The 19,408-nt window shown below is 41.8% G+C and overlaps 2 protein-coding genes, 1 long non-coding RNA gene and 1 other non-coding gene across 9 annotated transcripts in view; 1 reads left to right on the forward strand and 3 right to left on the reverse strand.

Moving 5' to 3' along the window:
- Positions 1 to 6,695, reverse strand: part of Sf3b3 (splicing factor 3b, subunit 3) — a 37,520-nt gene extending 30,825 nt beyond the window's left edge. Inside the window, 5 exon segments of one of the 3 annotated variants that reach the window (NM_001106187.2) lie at positions 1,179 to 1,320; positions 1,810 to 1,982; positions 2,669 to 2,995; positions 4,406 to 4,542; positions 6,580 to 6,682. In NM_001106187.2, the coding sequence (NP_001099657.2) occupies positions 1,179 to 1,320; positions 1,810 to 1,982; positions 2,669 to 2,995; positions 4,406 to 4,475 (712 nt within the window). In that variant the 5' untranslated portion in view covers positions 4,476 to 4,542; positions 6,580 to 6,682. 3 annotated transcript variants of the gene reach the window in all.
- Snord111b (small nucleolar RNA, C/D box 111B) lies at positions 2,310 to 2,385 on the reverse strand. Its single transcript, XR_015644496.1, has one exon. It is a non-coding gene; the product is annotated as a small nucleolar RNA SNORD111 (small nucleolar RNA).
- A 243-nt stretch (positions 6,696 to 6,938) lies between the features above and the next one.
- The window catches only part of Cog4 (component of oligomeric golgi complex 4), a 33,732-nt gene continuing 21,262 nt past the window's right edge, over positions 6,939 to 19,408 (forward strand). The window contains 8 exon segments of one of the 3 annotated variants that reach the window (NM_001108449.1): positions 6,939 to 7,116; positions 9,958 to 10,040; positions 11,279 to 11,393; positions 12,032 to 12,206; positions 13,281 to 13,474; positions 14,917 to 15,022; positions 15,489 to 15,646; positions 16,960 to 17,018. In NM_001108449.1, coding sequence (NP_001101919.1) covers positions 6,958 to 7,116; positions 9,958 to 10,040; positions 11,279 to 11,393; positions 12,032 to 12,206; positions 13,281 to 13,474; positions 14,917 to 15,022; positions 15,489 to 15,646; positions 16,960 to 17,018 — 1,049 coding nt within the window. In that variant the 5' untranslated portion in view covers positions 6,939 to 6,957. 3 annotated transcript variants of the gene reach the window in all.
- On the reverse strand, positions 11,617 to 17,662 carry LOC147999459 (uncharacterized). 2 transcript variants are annotated; one of them, XR_015644150.1, is made up of 3 exons: positions 16,873 to 17,662; positions 14,894 to 16,779; positions 11,617 to 13,656 (listed from the first exon to the last, which is right to left on the reverse strand). It is a non-coding gene; the product is annotated as an uncharacterized LOC147999459 (long non-coding RNA). The 2 variants fall into 2 exon arrangements; XR_015644151.1 differs by having other exon boundaries at positions 14,894 to 15,203; positions 16,873 to 17,249.

Raw genomic sequence — 19,408 nt, forward strand, 5'->3', positions numbered from 1 at the left:
GGGAAAAAGCTTAAATATTTTGCACTGCTTTGATTGTCAACTGTTCTCCTTCCCACCAATGATGCTAAAACCAAGTGCTTCTTTTGATGTCCGCCTCTAATCAAGTACTTGGAAAGCAGGGGCAAGAGGGTCAAAAGTCAAATGGTCTTCAGTTACAAAGTGAGTTTGAGGCTGGTCTGAGAGATCCTGTCTCTAAAAAAATTAAAATAAAGCCAAGCATGGTAGTTTCCATCTGTAATCTTGATCAAGAGTTTAAGCCACCTTTAGTTACGTGAAAACTCTTGAAGCCAGCATGAGGAATGAGAAAATTTCAAAAATTAAAACCCAGCTCAGCTGGTAAAGTACTTGCCGTGTAAGCATGAGGCCCCTTTAAAAGCTGTGAGCGAAAGCACACCTGAGCCCCGGGCGTGGGGTGGGTGATATCCCTGGGGCTCGCTGGCACTGCTCAGAACTGCTGAGCTGCACCTCCAGTCCCTTCTCAAGTCTGACATTCATATAAGGCCATATGATCTCATATAGTTTTATTCTTTTAAATAAGTAGCTTTTATTATCTTACTAGTGTCTAATGTGTTTTTCCTTTTCTTTTGAGACAGGAGTCTCATGTATACCCATAGCTGGCCTCAAACACAGTCAGATCCAACTGTGTCCACCTCTCAAGACCTGTAACTCATTCTGAGAAAGGCTGGCCTCCAACTCAGAGATCCCCCACTGGAATCAAAGAGGGGAGCACCTGGCCTTTTTTTTAAAAAAACAAAACAACAACAACAACAACAACAACAAAAAACAAAAAAAAAACCCCCAAAACTTTACCATCTTTAGCCTCAAGAAACAGAAACCTGATATGGTAGCGAACATCTGTAATTCCAGCACTAGAGAAACTAAGGCAAGAATGGCCTTGATTTCAAGGTCAACTTAGTCTACCTAATGAGGACTATAGAATGAGAACTTGTCTAAAACAACGCAACAAAAACATATAAAACATTAGGTTTTCTACAATGAGATTAAGATCCAAATCCTGTGTGGTAAGCACCCATGTGGCAGCTTACAATGGTCTGTAACTCCAGATCACAGGGATCCAATGTCTTTTTCTGGTCTCTATAGACATGCACACAAGCAAAACACCCAGATAAAGTAAGTTTTTTCCCCTAAAGGCACAAAGGAGCACTGCAGAAAAGTACCTGTAATAAGGAAGTTGCCATGTTCCTCCAACGGTTCACTGTATTTCCGAACCACGTGATTTAAACCAAGGTCCAATTCATAGAAAGTAAGTGTCTGCTGGGTATTGGCTGCTGCTTCCCCTGTTGGATCATTGTCTGCTTCCTGTAAGACAGTGCACAAAAACTAATCAAGTCTTTGACTTGGGAAGGATATCAGGATTTTACATACAATGAAGTAAAGGTTCAGAGTCCAAATAGTTTGACAAAGTTTAGCAATCTCTATGTTGGACCCTGGGCTGTCAGCCTCCACTAGAGGGAGGCGCTCTGGCTAAAGCAAAGACTGGCATGTTTTGCCTTTTACTACTTCCCTTAAACAACGCCCCTCCCCCCAAACCCAAATAGAACTCTGCTTTTCTCATGCAGCTCCTCTTAATAAATGTCTCAGATCAGAGCAGTCATTTAAATCTGAACAGATAATACTAGTCAAGTGCACCCAAGATTTTCAGTCAAGCATTCATATCAAGAAAAAGATCCGCTAGCAAGAATGATTTTAATATCTACATATACAATTAAAATTATTTTAGGAAAAAAATCTGAGATGACTAAAACAGAGAGAGAGAGAAGAAGGGAGGAGAGAGAGAGACCCTGGTACCTCATAATCCATTTCCAGACAAGCAAACATAGGATTTTCAAATCCCACATCTACTCCAACCACATGGTACACTAGAGTGTTTGCTTTGTGGGCCTCCAGGGGAGATGAAATGGTAAGTCGGGCTGCAGCGTCTCTGTTCAAGATATACACCAATTTCTGCTTCTCAATCGCACCTATTGTTGGAGGAGATGAAAGAGCAGATTTCCACATGAGAAGACAGACGCCTAGACATTCATTCTTTTAAGTAAGACCATTAGCAGTCACCACTAACTGTCCAAACATACTGCCCTCTACTGCTGGCAGACAACACCTTTTCAGAAAATCATCATAACCCCCTCTAACAAACATCTTAACATCCCCCCAATTCTTCAGAAATGTTTAAGGTGCCCGGGACATTAAGGTACACTGAGAGATGGGACAATAGCCAATCAGTCTGTTAACTCCTTTTTGAATTAGGCCCAGTTGTTTTGTAACTGGGCAAAGGGTGGCTTGCCCTCTAGAGGCCTGATCAGATACACAGAATCTCCAAGAATTCTTCAGAGAAGAGACATGATTGTGAATCATCACTTCAGGCTGAAGAAAGCAACCAAACCACACAACTGAGATCAATTCACTGTGGCCTTTGCTGCAGAAAAAATAAATTCATTCAATTAAATAATGTAGTTTACTTTATGACTTTGTTTTAAAAGGAAATCTTTAGCAAAATGAAAAATCAACTTAGTAAATATCAATGTAATGCCAAATGTTAATGATTAAGTGATAAACTGGCACATGGCCAAGATCACAGATTGTCTTACACTATGTTGAGCACACATAAAATCCAGAGCAGCACTCAGAGCAAATAAAGTAGGACACTCACTAATCATAACAGCTCTTCCTTTGGGATCCACGGCTAAGAACTGGCCAGGAACAATACGGCGACATCCACTTTTGCCGAAAGTTTCTTGGTGAATTTTCTCAAACATATTCTTTGATGGCTGGTATTCCAAGATAACAATTCGGCCTGAGTCACTGCCAACTACAATGTAGTCTTTGGTGCCACCTGTTAGCCTAAATGCCATAAGTGACCGGATAACACCAAAAACTTCAACAGTGAGAAGGGTATGCACTTTGCCAGTGTTAGGATCTGGGCGAAGTAACTCCAAAATCTTCCCACGGGAAACGACAATTTCCTGTTGTTTGGTTCCTAAGTCACCAAAATGAAGATCATAAACAGAATGAGCCCCCAAAATAACTAGGATGGATAGAAATGACAGTAAAAACAATAGAATAAGTTGGGGAAATCTATGTTTTGAATTAATTTATTGCCTTGAATACCTATAATTGACTAATAAAATTATCAAACAAGCTTTTTATAAAGGGTTACATATGTTAAAAAAAAAACCTTTATTTTCCTAAGACTGGCCACCAATATACCCAATTGTAAGCATCTGTTACTGATAATTACATGGTTGTGCATGGATCTAGATCCTGATGCTTGTTTGGTAAGCACTCTCCCCGTGATGCTGAAGCTAACTCTTAGCTCCACATATGAGTCCAAAACAGAAACAAAAACCTTTGTGTATCGGTGTATGATACATATGTGCGATGTCTAAGTACAGGTGAGCATGTGCCACAAGCACACATGTGAAGGTCAGAGGACAATCTCAGAAGTTAGCTCTCCCCTTCCACCTTGTATAAGACAGGGTCTCCTGTTAGCAACTGCATACACTGGGCGAGCTAGCCTGAAAGCTACCCTGTAAGAGTGCTGCGATTACAGAAGAGCTACTAAATTTAGCTTTATGTAGATTCTAGGGACCCAAACTCAAGTCCTTATACTACTACAGCAAGACTAATACTCATTAATACTAATGAGGATCTCTCCAGCCCTTGGTTATGATAATGATGTTGTGCATATAGGCTGTGACTGTGAGTTCTATGGTGCATGTGAAACCAAGAGGACAACTTTCAGAAGTCAGTTTTCTCCTACATTGGGCTCTAATAATCAACCCTGGCTGTCAGGCTCAGCAACAAGTTGCTTTTATTGGATCTTGTCAGTCTGATTTTTTTTTAAGACTTCCAGCACTCCAAGCAGAGGTGAGAGGATTTCTGTGAGTTTGAGGCCAGCCTGGTCTGCATAGCCTGAACCAGGACAGTCAGAGCTACACAGAGAAAAATCAATCTTGAAAAACAAAGCAGAACAAAACAAACCTGTGCATCCTAGGCTAGCCTCAAGCTCAGGCTGGCCAGCGCTCCTGCTCCTAGAGGTGCCTCAGCCTCCTCAGAGTTACAGGCGTCAGCTAGGACACCATGTTCTTTTATCAAATTTGATGTCAAGCTCAAAATTAAGAACCAGCTCTGGGAAACTAAGGGAGGAGGACTACCAGGTGAGGCCATTTTGGGTTAAAGTGTGACTACCATGACTTACAAAGCTCATGTCTCACAATATACAATTTGGGAAGATATGCCTCTGAAACTGATGACAGGTAATACACAGTAATTTAACACAAACTCCACACCAACATTTTTCTTGTAAATGGGAAACATTTCAACAAAAGGTAAGCAAAATATATAGTAATTCATTTCCTTTCACAAAAATAAGACCTATAGCACTTACCAGAGAAGTTGCCATGGATGGCAAAGCTGATGCCAGTGGCCCGCTGTAAGGTCAAGTTGTACAGAAACATGATGACAAGCAAAGCTGTGACACTCAGTCACGTCTTGGTTATGGCAACAGTTCCAAGTCAAAGCAGGCTATGGACACAAAAACAAAAGAATTTTTTAAAAAAGGAACTCTGTATGGGAACTTCTTGTTGAAGGCAGAACAGGCAGTTACGTGTGCTTTCTCCATGTGCTTCCTAAGCAGGCATGAAGGCCTGGGTTTCAATCTTAAGGGGAAAAAACACACCACCATTTAGGTAGTAGGTACCATTCTAATGTACTGCATCCTTCACTCTTCATTTCATGTGAACTCTATGAAAGCCTGCATACTGGTATAAACACTCAAGAGGCTGAGGCAGGAGGACATCTGCAAGTGTAAGATCAGTATAAGCTGCACAGTGAATTCCAGAATGGACAATACAGAAATACCCTGGTCTTAGTTTTTCCTCTTTCTTTCACATAGTTCTGGCTATCCTAGAACTCACAGATTCCCCAGCCTATGCCCGAGGCACTGGAATTAAAGGTGTGTCCCAACACCCCCCCACACCCAAGGAATTTAGAGAGAGAGAGAGCGAGCGCGAGCTCGAGCGCTAGCTATCCTGGATCTCTTCTGTAACCCTAGTACTAGAGAGGCAGAGGAAGGAGGATTATAAGTTCAGTTCCAGCCTACGATACAGAGTGAGACCCTATCTCAAAAACCAAAACCAAACTTCTACGGTCAAGGAAACCTATGCTCAAAAATTATATCCATTGTCCAACATACAGAAAGTGGTGAAACTTGTTCAATTAATGCAACATGCCTTTTGCCATTTTTTGTCAGACAAATGAAAACCTATAGTTAACTGTAGTTCAACGGTCATGTTATTCAAGACTCAAAAAACCTCAGATCCATTTCTCAGGAACCCCACTCTCTAGGGGTATAAATCTTACCAACTCCAATCTTCCCATATGCTTATATGTGCAAATTCAAGAACATATATTTATACCATTATTTTATGTCCTCTCTTTAACCAAAGGATGAATTTTCTGAGAAACCAGTAACAAGACGGTTTTCTGCTAAAAATACAGAGAACCTCACTCAATGCCTATAATTAGCCAAACTGTTAACACACTATGTAAGTGAATGAGTTATACCTCTTAAGACTTGTTCCTAATGGTCGAACTGGCATTGGCAACTTGAGGGATTTAAAATTTAATACTTGTTAAATTAAACTTTTAGAGGACGCCTCACAATTTACAAGACTGTCATGTGTGAGTTACAGTTGCACCATAAGCAGCCAAAGTTATGTTATGACTTCGGGGGTGGGGGTGGGGAGGTGGTACCTAGGTCCAGCTTCCCCTTGTACCTAAGGCTCTATAAAGAGAACTTGGTATTTGTGGCGACGAGAATGAACCCCAGAACCTTGCGCAAGTGCTCTACTAGGTACTGATAGAGGATTAAAATGAGCACCTACGCATTCAGTAAACACTTAAACAAACGGATTTCCACGCATATTGAAGAGGTGCATCCTGGAGGACTATCGGTATCTGTAACTTTAACCGCCAAAACTTGGGAGATCTCTCCTCCCCGCCACTGCCTGTGATTTCTCCCGTTTCAACGTCACCTCATTTTTTTTTTATCTTGCAAAATTTTCAGATAGGTACTATTTGCCTTCTTTTTTTCTTTTACAGTAAAAAAAGGTTCAGAAGAGAAACACCATTTTGCCCAACTATCAGAGCACAAATCCAAACCAGAGCCCGGGCTCCGAGGCCAGAAACATGTTATTTACACATTCTGAATAGCTGAGTTTTTACACCTTATTATTCCCTCGGTAGAGCCTCCTTATGTAGCCTCGGTGGGACTCCCACTTCCGAGAATACTTCAACTACCCCGCGTGGTGGAAATACACGAGTGTGCCGCCACGTCAGACTTGCAAGCCTTAAAGGACTCGTCCCCACTCTGAGAACAGAAGTGGGAGAAGAGCCCACGAGGCCATTTGCGGACCGCAAGCATTTTCCTAATTTCACGCCTACCGAACCACTCGGGCCTAAAACTGCTTCTGTGGCTCCCGCCAAAGTGCCGGGCAGCTCTCTCCTGTGATCGCTCTCCACTTCCTCCGCTACAGAGAAACTGTGAGGCCACTTCTTTACCCTGCTGCAAGAAGGATGGCTTCGATACCCGACGGATGCTGAATCCCTTCAAGGCCTAAGCCACCACCACTGCCAACCCGCCGGCGTCCGCCATTAGCCTTTCACGATGGGCCTTCGCGTGCCGCGCGACGGAGAAAAAGGTATCCAGCTTCCGCCTGATAACTATATGTGTAATTTTAAGTGCTCCATCTTGCTCCTGCAGTCTTTTAAGTTATCTAAAACTTATACTTTACTGTAAGTTTTCTGTAAAACAGAAGGTTAATTTTAAAAATAGACTTAAAATGTTTTTGATCGGGCATTTCTATGGACAGTCCCAAAGGTTGCCGCGCCAGCGCAGAGGGGACCTCGCGAGCCCGGAAGCGCCGAGTGGGCACCAAGATGGCGGATGTGGAATCCCCTCCGAAGTTGTCAGGAGCGCCTCCACCACCTGAGGGGGTGGGAGGAGGTCACTGCTCCGAAATCTCCACCGAGCTCATTCGCTCTCTGACAGAGCTGCAGGAGCTGGAAGCTGTGTACGAACGACTCTGCGGCGAAGAGGTGAGGAGCTGATCCTCCTTTTTCCTGGACGACCCAGTGGCAGAAGACATAACAAGCAACTGTCTCTATTAGGGAAAACTAAAAAGCACCTTCCCAAGACGCTTTAGTGTAGTTGGGCATTTGGGTACACCTGTCAGTTCTACACACTCAAGCTTATATGGCCTATTACCTGGACTACTTCCTTGTCTGCCTCCGTATTGAATTCCCTGTGGAGTAAAACTGGAAGCGGTGTATGTATTCACATATATGTGTTATATGTATACGTACATATGTATACACCAAATGGCTTTATTTCAGAATAAGAATTGCTTCGTCTTGGGAAGTGAAACGTTATGAAAGTTCCGTCTCGACCCATTTACACGAGAAGTTCATGCAAATTATCTTGAAGTTTTAAACCGTAATCTTGGAGGGAATAATTATGTATGTAATTTTACCATTTCAGTTAAGTGTAGGAGTTTGGACATTTTCTTATTTTGAGACAGCCTCTGTGTCGTCCATATTATCTTCAAATTTGCCACCTTCCTACAGCAACCTCAGAAATTTCCCAAGCTCCTGTCATTATAGGTGAGCTCACAGCTTGCTAGAAGTGTCAAAGCTCCCTGTTAGGAGTTTGAATTTTTTTAAAAATTTATTTATTACATATAAGTACACTGTCACTGTCTAAAGACACACCAGAAGAGGGCATCGGACCCCATTACAGATGGTTGTGAGCCACATGTTGTTGTTGGGAGTTGAATTCCTCTGGAAGAGCGGTCAATGCTCTTAATCACTGAGCCATCTCTCCAGCCCAGGAGTTTGACTTTTTAACACTAAGGCACAGCTGCCTGGTCTCAGACAAGCCATTTCATCTCTTGTACCTTGGATGTATTACGAGCAATAGGTGTGGACAGGATTCTGATTCCTTTCAATTGATAGCATGCTATATCTCTTTATACTTCTGTGACATTTCCATGGCAATCTGGTGCTGACAGTTCACTTTCCAATGTGTACATGGATTCCTTGGAAGTCAGAAGATGTAAACTCTGACCTAAAAGTTTGGCAGCTGTTTTTCAAAGTGAACTTTTTTTTCTTTTTAGACATGGTCTAACTAGCCCTACCTGGCCTGGAACTCACTGTATAGATCGGGCTTGCAATGAACTCCGTAATCTGCCTGCCACTGTCACTCAAGTGCTGAGATTGATGTCACGCAGTTCTCAGAGCACTTTTTTTTTTTTTTTTTTTTTTTGGTTCTTTTTTTGGAGCTGGGGACCGAACCCAGGGCCTTGCGCTTCCTAGGCAAGCGCTCTACCACTGAGCTAAATCCCCAACCCCTCAGAGCACTTTTAATAGAGGAAAAGACAGTGTTTTCAAATATTGCCTTGCATCAATTCTAGCAGTTTCTCATACTTCCTGTACAAGAAGTGCTTTGAAGTTCACTGCTCTTGATTTAACATTTCTAACTTAATACTCATTGAATCAATTAATACATTGGGGAAATTTTTGAGATCTTTTAAAATGAAGTAGTGTTTGCTCTGTGTTTGTATTTAATGACTGTATGGAAATTTTCCTCTGCATCCTTCTTAGACTACTTTTATTAAACTATGTAGCTAATACTGTTAAATTGTTTACTGCATACTGTGTTATGCACTTTTATTATTCTGTTTCAATTACACAGAAACCCTATAAGGTACATATTGCTCTCCCTACACTGTAATCTCAGCATGCAGGAGGCTGAGGCAGTAGGATTTCAAGTTCATGAACTACACAGAGACCCCTTCTCAAGGGTACATAAATTGATGTAGCACAATAAATGCCATCATTGGCATAGAAATATAGTCACCCCCTCTGAATATAAATATGCAGGAAGAAAGGGTTAAAAAAAACCCTATGGTCTCTTTGGAAATTTTATTTCTTTAGCTACTATATTTTATTTTGTTCTTTTTAAAAATTTATGTGAATGGGAAAGCAAGTGTGTCATACCACAAGTGTAGAAGGGGGCGGGGACAACTCTCAGAATCGGTCTCTTCTTCTACCATGTAAATGCTGAGGATCAAATTCTAGTCATCAGACATGGAGGCAGGAGTCCTCTCTCCAGTCCTTATTTTGATTCTGAGACAGGATCTCAAATTGGCTTCTCATCCTCCTGCCTGTCTCTTGAATACTGGGATAACAAGGGAACATCACGCATCTGGATTAGCCACTAAATTTTAGAGCCTCTTTGTTTGAAACACTCTACAAGTAATAATGAATAAATATTTGTTCCCATTGAATTATTCATCTGCTAGATGGAATAAGATACACACACAATAAACCAAGTAGAGGGCACATGCATAATCCTAGTACTTGGGAAGTAAGGAAAGAACAAGAATTCAAGGTCATCCCATGTTTCAAAACAAGTGAAGGACCATCCTGGGTTACATGAGATCTTGTATCAAAACAAGCATGAGAAAGATTACACAGCTAATTATTTAATCCAACAAAACAAACCAAAGCAGTATTGAAGTCCAAAGGGACAATAGTGGCGGGGAAAGAAATGAAGTTGACCTTTTAGCTAGGTCCAGTTACATAAATGTACCTCTTACAGGTTTGTTTGTTGTTTTGAGATGGGGTCTCTCTATGTAGTACTTGCTGTTATACAAGACTGGCTTTAAACACAGAGATCCAGATGCCTCCCAATGCTGGCATGAAAAATGTATGTTATCACACCTGGCTTAATTTAAATAAGTTCTTTCTACCTAGGGGTAGAAAGAGAGTTTAATATTTAAACACTTGCCTAGCATGTAAAAGGTCATAAGTTTAGTCCCCTAGTAACTTAAAAAGAAAATTCCCTATATCTATTCTGATGATGTTTGTCTGTTTCAGAAAGTGGTGGAGAAAGAGCTGGATGCTCTTTTGGAACAGCAAAACACCATTGAAAGTAAGATGGTCACTCTCCACAGGATGGGGTGAGTATGTTTCACAGCAAAAGTTGTACACTCCAATGGGGACCAGGATAAAATTAGTTTTCCTAACCCAATAGTCCAGTCTCTAAGGAAGCTAAGGTGTGTCTTAGTCAGGGTTTCTATTCTTGCACAAACAACATGACCAAGAAGCAAGTTGGGGAGGAAAGGGTTTATTCAGCTTACACTTCTACATTGCTGTTCATCACCAAAGGAAGTCAGGACAGGAACTCACACAGAGCAGGAACTTGGAGACAGGAGCCGATACAGAGACCATGGAGGGGTGCTGCTTACTGGCTTGCTTCCCCTGGCTTGCTCAGCTTGCTTTCTTACAGAACCCAGAACTACCAGCCCAGGGATCCAGGGATGGCACCACCCACCATGGGGCCTCCTATCTTTGATCACTAATTGAGAAAGTGCCTTACAACTGGGTCTCATAGTGGACGTGGGGTTCAAGGTCCTGCAGCTGCATAGTGAGTAAGAAGCTCAACTTGGCTATTTACAGCCTTCTCAAAAAAACAACACAAAATGGTCTCCTTGACCCACATGGAACCTTATTAGAAAAAAAAAAGAAATATAGATTGTGGTGGTTTTATTTATATTTTTATATAAATATATATATGAAAACCCCCACCCTAAACTTCCTGAATTACAGACTTTGTTGTTTTGGCCCAGAAATATGTATTTTAGTAAGTCTTTCAGGTGTTTTTGATTTGCAGTTTAAGAACTGCTGCTTTAATCAGTTTTAAGTTTGCTGAGCATTGTGGTATATGCCTATAATCTAAGCATTCAGGAAGCTGAAATAGGTGGATCTCAGTTTGAGGCCAGCTTGAAACTTATTCAAAAGGGTAGAGGGAGACAAGGGCCCCTGTCTGTGGTTTGATACACCTGTAATCCTTAACAGTTGGAAACACAGACGTGAGGATCAAGAGTTCAAGGCTATTTTCTGCTTACACAGTGAGTTTGAAGACATCCTGGCCTACATCAGACCTCATTTCCAAACAAGCAAAGAGAGAGAGCTGGGGTTGTGACTCAGTGATAGAGCATTTGCCTAACTCAGTCCCTCTCCCAACCCCTCTCTTGTGTACACATACAAATAGAAAGAAAGAAAGAATCGTAAAATAGCAAAAGAAGTGAGAGCAGAAGACACAAGCTCCACCTAGGGGGAAAAACCAAAAACACCTAATTTCCACTCTTGTTTGTGCCTTCTGCCTCTGTGTGCCTTGACAAAAATCTGTCTGTAGTCCCAACCTGCAGTTGATTGAGGGAGATGCAAAGCAACTGGCTGGGATGATCACCTTTACCTGCAACCTAGCTGAAAATGTGTCCAGCAAAGTCCGTCAGCTTGACCTGGCCAAGGTAATTCCACCAAGCTTTTGATGTTTGAGTTCATAGAAGGGAGGGAAGAAGTTATATAGAAGACTCTAGATAAGGACCATCCAGTAAAATGCAATACAAAATATCAGAACCAGAAAAGATACCACATGAAAACTCCAATAGCTTTTATGCATATAAAAATAAAAATTCTCAATACTAAAAGCAAATTGAGCAACTTATAAGGAAGATTCGATACCAAGACCGGTAGGAGTGCAAAGCTGGTTTAATGTCTGAGAGTCAAGTCATGCGGTAAAGGGAGTGGGATGGAGCTTGATAGAGCACTGCCTATCTCGAATTGACAACCTAGGTTAGATTGCAGCACAGCAGTGCTATTTCCCAAGTATCACATACTTCTTAATTCAGTTATAAGGTTAACAAAATAGATCTTGATCACTCCCATTTGTGCTTATTAAAGTGAAGTAGCCACATTAATTAGATCAGGGTATCCACTAGTATCTTCATTAACATCCATAACAGTTTTGTAAGTGGTTATGATTAATTTGCCAGTTGCAGCTGAAAAGAACTGACAGTTAATGTTGTTCCACTCCTAAATATCTGTATGTTCTGAAGAACATTTTGAAGGAATAGATCATTGTCTTTAAACACAAGAATTTTTGTAGAACCGCCTCTATCAGGCCATTCAGAGAGCAGATGACATCTTGGACCTGAAGTTCTGCATGGATGGAGTTCAAACTGCTTTGAGGAGTGAAGATTATGAGCAGGCTGCAGCCCACATTCATCGTTACTTGTGCCTGGACAAGTCTGTCATAGAGCTCAGTCGACAAGGCAAAGAAGGTCAGCATCCCAGACTGTTGATTCTGGTTTGGTTAGAAGCGTCTGTGCTGAACTGAGCAAGCTCAATTAAGAAAAGCGTGTGTTGCCAGGTATGGTGGCTCAAGTCTGTGTTGAGAGGCTGAAGCAGGAGGATCCAATGAGTTCAAAGCCAGCCTGGACTACAAAGTGAGAACCAATCTCTGAAAACACCAAAAGCAAATAAAAACAACAAAAAATTTAGAAAGGATATTCTAGTTGCTACTTTTGCCAACTAGACATAAACTAGATTTACCTGGGAAGAACCTCAATGAAGAAAATGCCTATTAGATTATCTATAGGTGAGTCTATGGGGAATTTGCTTAATGAAAGATTAAAGTAGAAGGGCCCACCTCACTATGTATGGTGCCATATTCAGGCCAATGATCCATAAGACCAAGCCGGTAAGCCGCATTTCTCCGTGGCTTCTGCTTCTTGCCTCCAGATTCCTGTTCTGAGACCCTGTCTTGGCTTACTGAAAGACCAACCATTACCTATAAGCCAGAGCCACCCCTCACAACCCAAGTCAGTTTGATCACGGTGTTTATGACAGCAAAGAAACCCAAAGCCACTGGAAAAGGAAACTGATCTTGTATCTTCTAATCTCTGCCTCTTGGGTTACGTATACTTCACCATGTTGCTTGTAATTCTGGGCTGGGGAGGCAGAGCGCCTCTCCCTTTGTTTCTTATGCGCTCTCTCCTGGAGCGCGTTCTTCCTACTCAGCTACCAGCGTCGCATCCAGCTTCTCTGGGAAGTCTGTTTAATAATTTCACACAGAAATTTGACTTTTAGGCACCTTTCTTACGACTTTTACCATAAATTGAATTGTATTATGTATAGTAGAACACAGACACAACTCTTTTTACCTGATTGTAACTTTTCGCAGGAGTATAGTCATGATAAATTCATCTTTCTGTCCATCCACATTCCTAGCTAAGTATCTTATACATAGTAGGTATTTAAACATATTTGCTAAGTTAATAGCGGTACACAAAGTGGCATGGATCTGACATGGCACCATTCTTTAAATTGATTTTTGTTTTATCTCCATGGAGCAGGAAGCATGATTGATGCCAACCTGAAATTACTGCAGGAAGCTGAGCAACGTCTTAAAGCCATAGTAGCAGAGAAGTTTGCTGCTGCTACCAAAGAAGGGGATTTGCCCCAGGTGGAGCGATTCTTCAAGATCTTCCCACTGCTGGGTTTACATGAGGATGGACTGAGCAAGTTCTCGGAATACCTGTGCAAACAGGTAAGGGCAGTGTATCAGTCAGGATTCTCTAGAGTCATAGGAGGATTTATTGGAATAACTTACAGACTGCGGTCCATCCAGCTAATCCAGCAATGACCAGCTGTGATCGGCAAGTTCAAACATCTAATGGTTGTTCAGTCCATGAGGCTGGGTGTCTCAGCTGATCTGTATATGCTGGAATGCTAAAGAAGAAGGTGTCAGAGCTAGGGAAGGAATGGCCATGCTAGCAAGGTAAGGGTTAAGTAGGCAAAGGGCAAAAGCTTCCTTCATATGTTCTTATGTAGACTTCCCGCAGACAGTGTGGCCCACATTGAAGGTGTGTCTTCCCACCTCAAGATCTGAATTAAAGGCTTTGTCTTCCAGCCTTCAGATTTGGATCAACAGAAACTGGGCCTGGTCTTGAATAGACCAATTTGGGAGGTAGAGACAAGAGAAGCAGCTAAGGGTAAAGTTCGAGGCCAGCCTGGGCCACATGAGGTCTTGTCTCAAAAAAAGACAAGTGTCTTCTTACCGAAAAGGCCTGGACTAGTAGATAGAGGGACTGGGGCTCAAAAAATAAAACAAAATAAAATGGGGCTGGTGAGATGGCTCAGTAGTTAAGAGCGCTGGCTCCTCGTGCAAAAGTCCTGAGTTCAATTCCCAGCAACCACATGGTGGCTCATGACCATCTTTAATGCCCTCTTCTGGCATGCAGGTGTGCATGCAGACAGAGCACTTATACATTTAAATAAATAAATAAGTAAATAAAAATGTTGTACGGTACATTTTTCATTTTAAAAATTAATTAAATTTCTAATTTGTATTTTATGTATATAGGAGTTTTGCCTGTATGAATAGCTATGCACCGCCTGCATGCCTGGTGCCTGTGGAAGCCAAAAGAGAGCCTGTAACTATAGTTAACAGATGGTTGTAGGTGCTGGGAATTGAATGGAAGTCCTTTGGGAGAACAGCCAGTTCTCTCATCCACTGAGCCTTCTCTCCAGCACCCTCAAGAAAGCACTGTAAATGTATCAAGTTACACTTTAAGATCATTAGTGAAAATAGATGTGCTTTCTCCTTTTACCTAAAGGTAGTCTGTATTTTCAAAGAGATTAAAAGGTTTTTTATTCCCCTGAATAGATGAGCTGTCACGGTGGTCATGGTAGCACATAGCTTTAATCTTGGGACTGAATAGGCAGAGACAGGTGGCTCTCTGTATGTTGGAGGCAAGCCTAATCTACATAGCAAGCAAGTTCCACACCACCAGTGAGTTACATAGTGAGACCCTGTCTCAAAAAAGAAAAAGAAGGCATCACATACTCAGGTTCCTTGTCCTACTTGAGCACCCACAAGAGCAGTTCCTTGGTGCTGCCTCCAACCTCCAGCTGCCAAGGGAAACATGCAAGAAAAGCAATGGGGAGCTGTTGGTCTGAAAACTACCTGTACGTTCTCTCTGCCCTCAGGTGGCCAGTAAGGCTGAAGAGAATCTGCTCTTGGTGCTGGGATCAGACATGAGTGATCGAAGAGCTGCAGTCATCTTTGCGGACACTCTCACTCTCCTCTTTGAAGGTGAGCCTCTTTCTCTGCTCTAGGGAGACCAGAGACATTTTCCTCTGACATCTCAGGTGTGCTTGATCCAATCCTGTAGTTTCTATGTGTTGATTCATTAGGTAATCAATTTCCAGATTAGTATCTGATTAGCAAGATTGGAGTCTCTCCAGTATTTTGAAGCTCCATAGCCCTCGAGATCCTAAAAAAAATAAATAAATTTAATCTAAAATCCGTTACAGAGAAGGTATCTATTTTAATGATCCCGCTAGAGAAAACAGCTTCACTGTGCCTTTCACTAATGCCATCACTGTTGAGAGTTAACAAAGCTTCATGACAACATCTAGCATTAACTAGAACTGTCCATTTCAGATAGTGAACTCAGTCCCTGGAAGGGATTCTGTTAGGCCTAGGTTAATCTTTGATGAGGGAAAGGAATTTATTTTATGGAAAAAACATGTGAAGTCCAACTCTCACTTCCTTCTAGGGATTGCCCGAATTGTGGAAACCCACCAACCCATAGTGGAGACTTACTATGGGCCAGGGCGACTCTTTACCCTGATCAAATATCTTCAAGTAGAATGTGACACGCAGGTAGAGAAGGTGGTAAACAAGTTCATCAAGCAAAGGGACTACCACCAGCAGGTGAGCAGGGGACTACCTGCAGCTTGAAAGCAGCTAGAATCAGGGCACTCAGTAGAATACATGAGAAGACATGAAGGTGGGTGGGTGGACGGATGGATGGATGGATGGTTGGATGGATGGATGGATGGATAGATGGGTGGACGGACGGATGGACGGATGGACGGTCTGCCTAGAGGAGAAGGGCAGATGCTGGAGGTGTAGTGGCCCTCCCTTTGTCTATTACTTAGTACCTTAACACAACAGAAACAGAAGACCAAATCATCTCTCACTGAAGTTCAACAGTGCTCTCTGGTGATGCACAAAGGATTTTTCTCTCCTAGAATGCTACTGAGTATCAAGTATTAATAATTTGTTTTTAGGGGTTGGGGATTTAGCTCAGTGGTAGAGCACTTGCCTAGGAAGCACAAGGCCCTGGGTTCGGTCCCCAGCTCCGAAAAAAAAAAATAATAATAATAATAATTTGTTTTTAATTTCACTGTAGTTCTTATGGCTCTCTTTTTCAGAACTATTTTTCCATCCCCATAGGCTCAGGAAATAACAGTAGCACACAGAAATAGGAATGGCCAGCTGGGTGGCACATAACTATAACCCCAGCCATGGGGAGGATGAAGCAACAGGATGGCCAGTAATCTGAAGTCAGCCTGGACTACGTTAGGAGATCCAGGCCAGCCTGAGTTACATAGTCACTGTCTATTGGCAGTACCCCAGACTGTGAGGCCAGACAGCAGTCCGTGAGAATGGCATTAGCATTACTGTTGTTTAAGACTTACTATTCTTATTCTCTGTGTGAGAATGGCTTGCCTGTGTACGTGCAGCATGTGCTTGGAGGCCAGAGAAGGGCACTGGGGGTCCCTTGGAGTTAGAGGAACAGATGGTTGTTTGCTACCACATGGGTTCTGAGAACCAAATTACTGACCTCTGCAAGAGCAGCAAGTGCTCTTAGCCACTCAGTTATCTCACCAGCCCTACTAGTCTTTTAAATGTAATAGCAGTGATTGGAGAGGTGGCTTAGCAGTTAAGAGAATTTGCTTCTCTTCTAGAAGACCTGAGTTTGATTCCAAGCACTCCTATGCTAGCTAACTACTACCTGCGACTCATGGTGCACATCCATATACCAGGCAAAACGTCCATACCTAAAATACAAACAAATAAATGTAATAACAGAAATGAGAGCAACAATCCCTAAGCCAAAACCCACTCTTTGTCTGAAAGAAAAATAAGCCTGCCTGGTTAGCAGCTTGCGGCTTATCATTGTAGGCTAGAGTGGCCAGGGCGAGGCGGGAGACTGTTCTGATTTCTCTGCTGTTTTTCAGTTCCGGCTTGTCCAGAGTAACTTGATGAGAAATTCTGCAACAGAAAAAATTGAACCAAGGTAATAATAATCCTTCAGCCTGTAAGAATTTCAGTTACTAGTTACTAGTTTAAAGACTACTTTGTTGGGGTTGGGGATTTAGCTCAGCGGTAGAGCGCTTGCCTAGCAAGCGCAAGGCCCTGGGTTCGGTCCGGAAAAAAAAAAAAAAAAAAAGACTTTGTTAAAATGTAGGGGATTGGGGTTGGGGATTTAGCTCAGTGGTAGAATGCTTGCCTAGGAAGAGCAAGGCCCTGGGTTCGGTCCCCAGCTCCGAAAAAAAGAACAAAAAAAAAAAAAAAAAATGTAGGGGATTTTTGGTTTGGGGTTTTTTTTTGTTTGTTTGGGTTTTTTTTTTGGTTTTTGTTTTTTGGTTTTTTTTTTTTTTCTGTTGGTGGTTTGATTTTGGGACAAGGTCTTTTTATGTTCTTTCCTGGGAACTCCCTATGTATATCCGTCTAACCTGGAACTTACAGAGATTCTCCTGCCTTTGCCTCTCAAGTGCTGGGATTAAAGTCCTGTTCCACTATGCATGGAGTAATTTTATTTTTAAAATATAGTACAGGTAAGTTGTTGACCACTCTGTAGCCCAGACTAGTCTCAGACTCTAACAATCCACCTGTCTCAGTCTTCCAAGTACTGAGATTATAGTCATGAGCCACCAATTTCCAGCTATCAATTTCTCCTGTAGAAGACAGTGTATAAAAAGCTCTAGTCAATAGGCAATACTAGATCACTGGCCGAGGATATCTCACCTGGTAAGAATTCTTCCCAACACACACAAAGCACAGTACCCATAAAAACAGACATGAAGGGGTTGGGGATTTAGCTCAGTGGTAGAGCGCTTGCCTAGGAAGCGCAAGGCCCTGGGTTCGGTCCCCAGCTCCAAAAAAAAATGAACAAAAAAAAAAAAAGAACAAAAAAAAAAAACAGACATGAAGGTTCATGCCTATAGTAACGGTACCCCAGAAGGTAAAAGCAGGAGGATGAGATGTTCAAGGTCATAACCAGCTACTTAGTGAATTAAAGGATAGCATGCAGTACACGAGACCCTATTTCAAAAACAAGATTAGGGGCTAGGAGATGGCCCAGTGGTTAAGAGCATCTACTGCTTTTCCAGTGGATCCAAGTTTGGTTCTCAGCATCCAGATTAGGTGGTTCACAAATCACCTTTAATTCCAGCTCTAAGAGATCCAACCTTTGAAATCTGTGGGCTCTTGTGTATGTGCACATACTCACATATAGACATACACATAGCTAATTTTGTTTTCATAAAATACTGGTCTGGAGAGATGGTTCATCAGTGAAGAGCAGTAGCTATTCTTCCATATGGCAACTCATGCAACATCATAACTCTACTTCCAGGGGTTGCAATGCCTCTGGCCTCTGCTGGTAGTGTATAATCTTGTTGGGTAGACATATATGTGGACACAGCACCATCCATGTAAAATAAAAATGAAAGAAACTTTTAAACATTTTTATTTAGAAACAAAAATCTTTACTATGTACATAGAATGTACCAGAAAAGAAAAAAAAAGTTATTTTTAAAGGGAGCATGGGGGGCTGGAGAGACGGCTCAGTGGTTAAGAGCACTGATCGCTCTTCCGGAGGTCCCGAGTTCAATTCCCAGCAACCACATGGTGGCTCACAACCATCTGTAATGGGATCTGATGCCCTCTTCTGGTGTGTCTGAAGACAGTGACAGCATGCTGGCATACAATAAATAAATAAAGCTTAAAAAAAAAATAAAAAGGAAATTCCTCATAGACTTTCCTATAGGCCAGTCTTATGAAAGGATTTTCTCATTTGAGGTTTCTTCTTCCCAGCAGACCCTAGCTTGTGTTAAGTTGTCAGAAAAACTCACTAGGTTAGTTTTGATAGTTGGCACATATATAACATTTATTATATGCTAAGCTTTGTTATAAGCACTTAACAAATATTAAACCACTTCAAGGTATGTTAACCTATACACTACTGGCATTTTGGCTAGATAGCTGTCCCCACCCCAGGAACTGTCCTGTGTTCTATGAAATGAATATCAGTATCCCTGTCTATCCACTATAGTACCTTGGAACCCTGGGAGAGCAAAATCAGTTGTAAATCACTAATCTATAACTACAAAGAACAAACTAAAGCCTAGAAACGCTAAAGCATTTGATCAAGCTAATAAAGCTAGAAAATGTAGAGCGCTTACCTAGGAAGCGCAAGGCCCTGGGTTTGGTCCCCAGCTCCGAAAAAAAGAACCAAAGAAAAAAAAAAAGCTAGAAAATGGCAGAGGCAGAAATAGAATCCACGCAGTTTAGCTCTGAATACATGGTGTCTCAATTAGGTGTATATAATTTATAGGGTACAAGAAAACATGTAATGAAATATAATCAAATATGGGCAAGGTTCAGGATTCTTCCTCAGGATAA

Source organism: Rattus norvegicus, chromosome 19 (assembly GCF_021556685.1).
Source record: "Rattus norvegicus strain SHRSP/BbbUtx chromosome 19, alternate assembly SHRSP_T2T, whole genome shotgun sequence".
In the NCBI taxonomy this organism is placed as follows: Eukaryota; Metazoa; Chordata; class Mammalia; order Rodentia; family Muridae; genus Rattus; species Rattus norvegicus.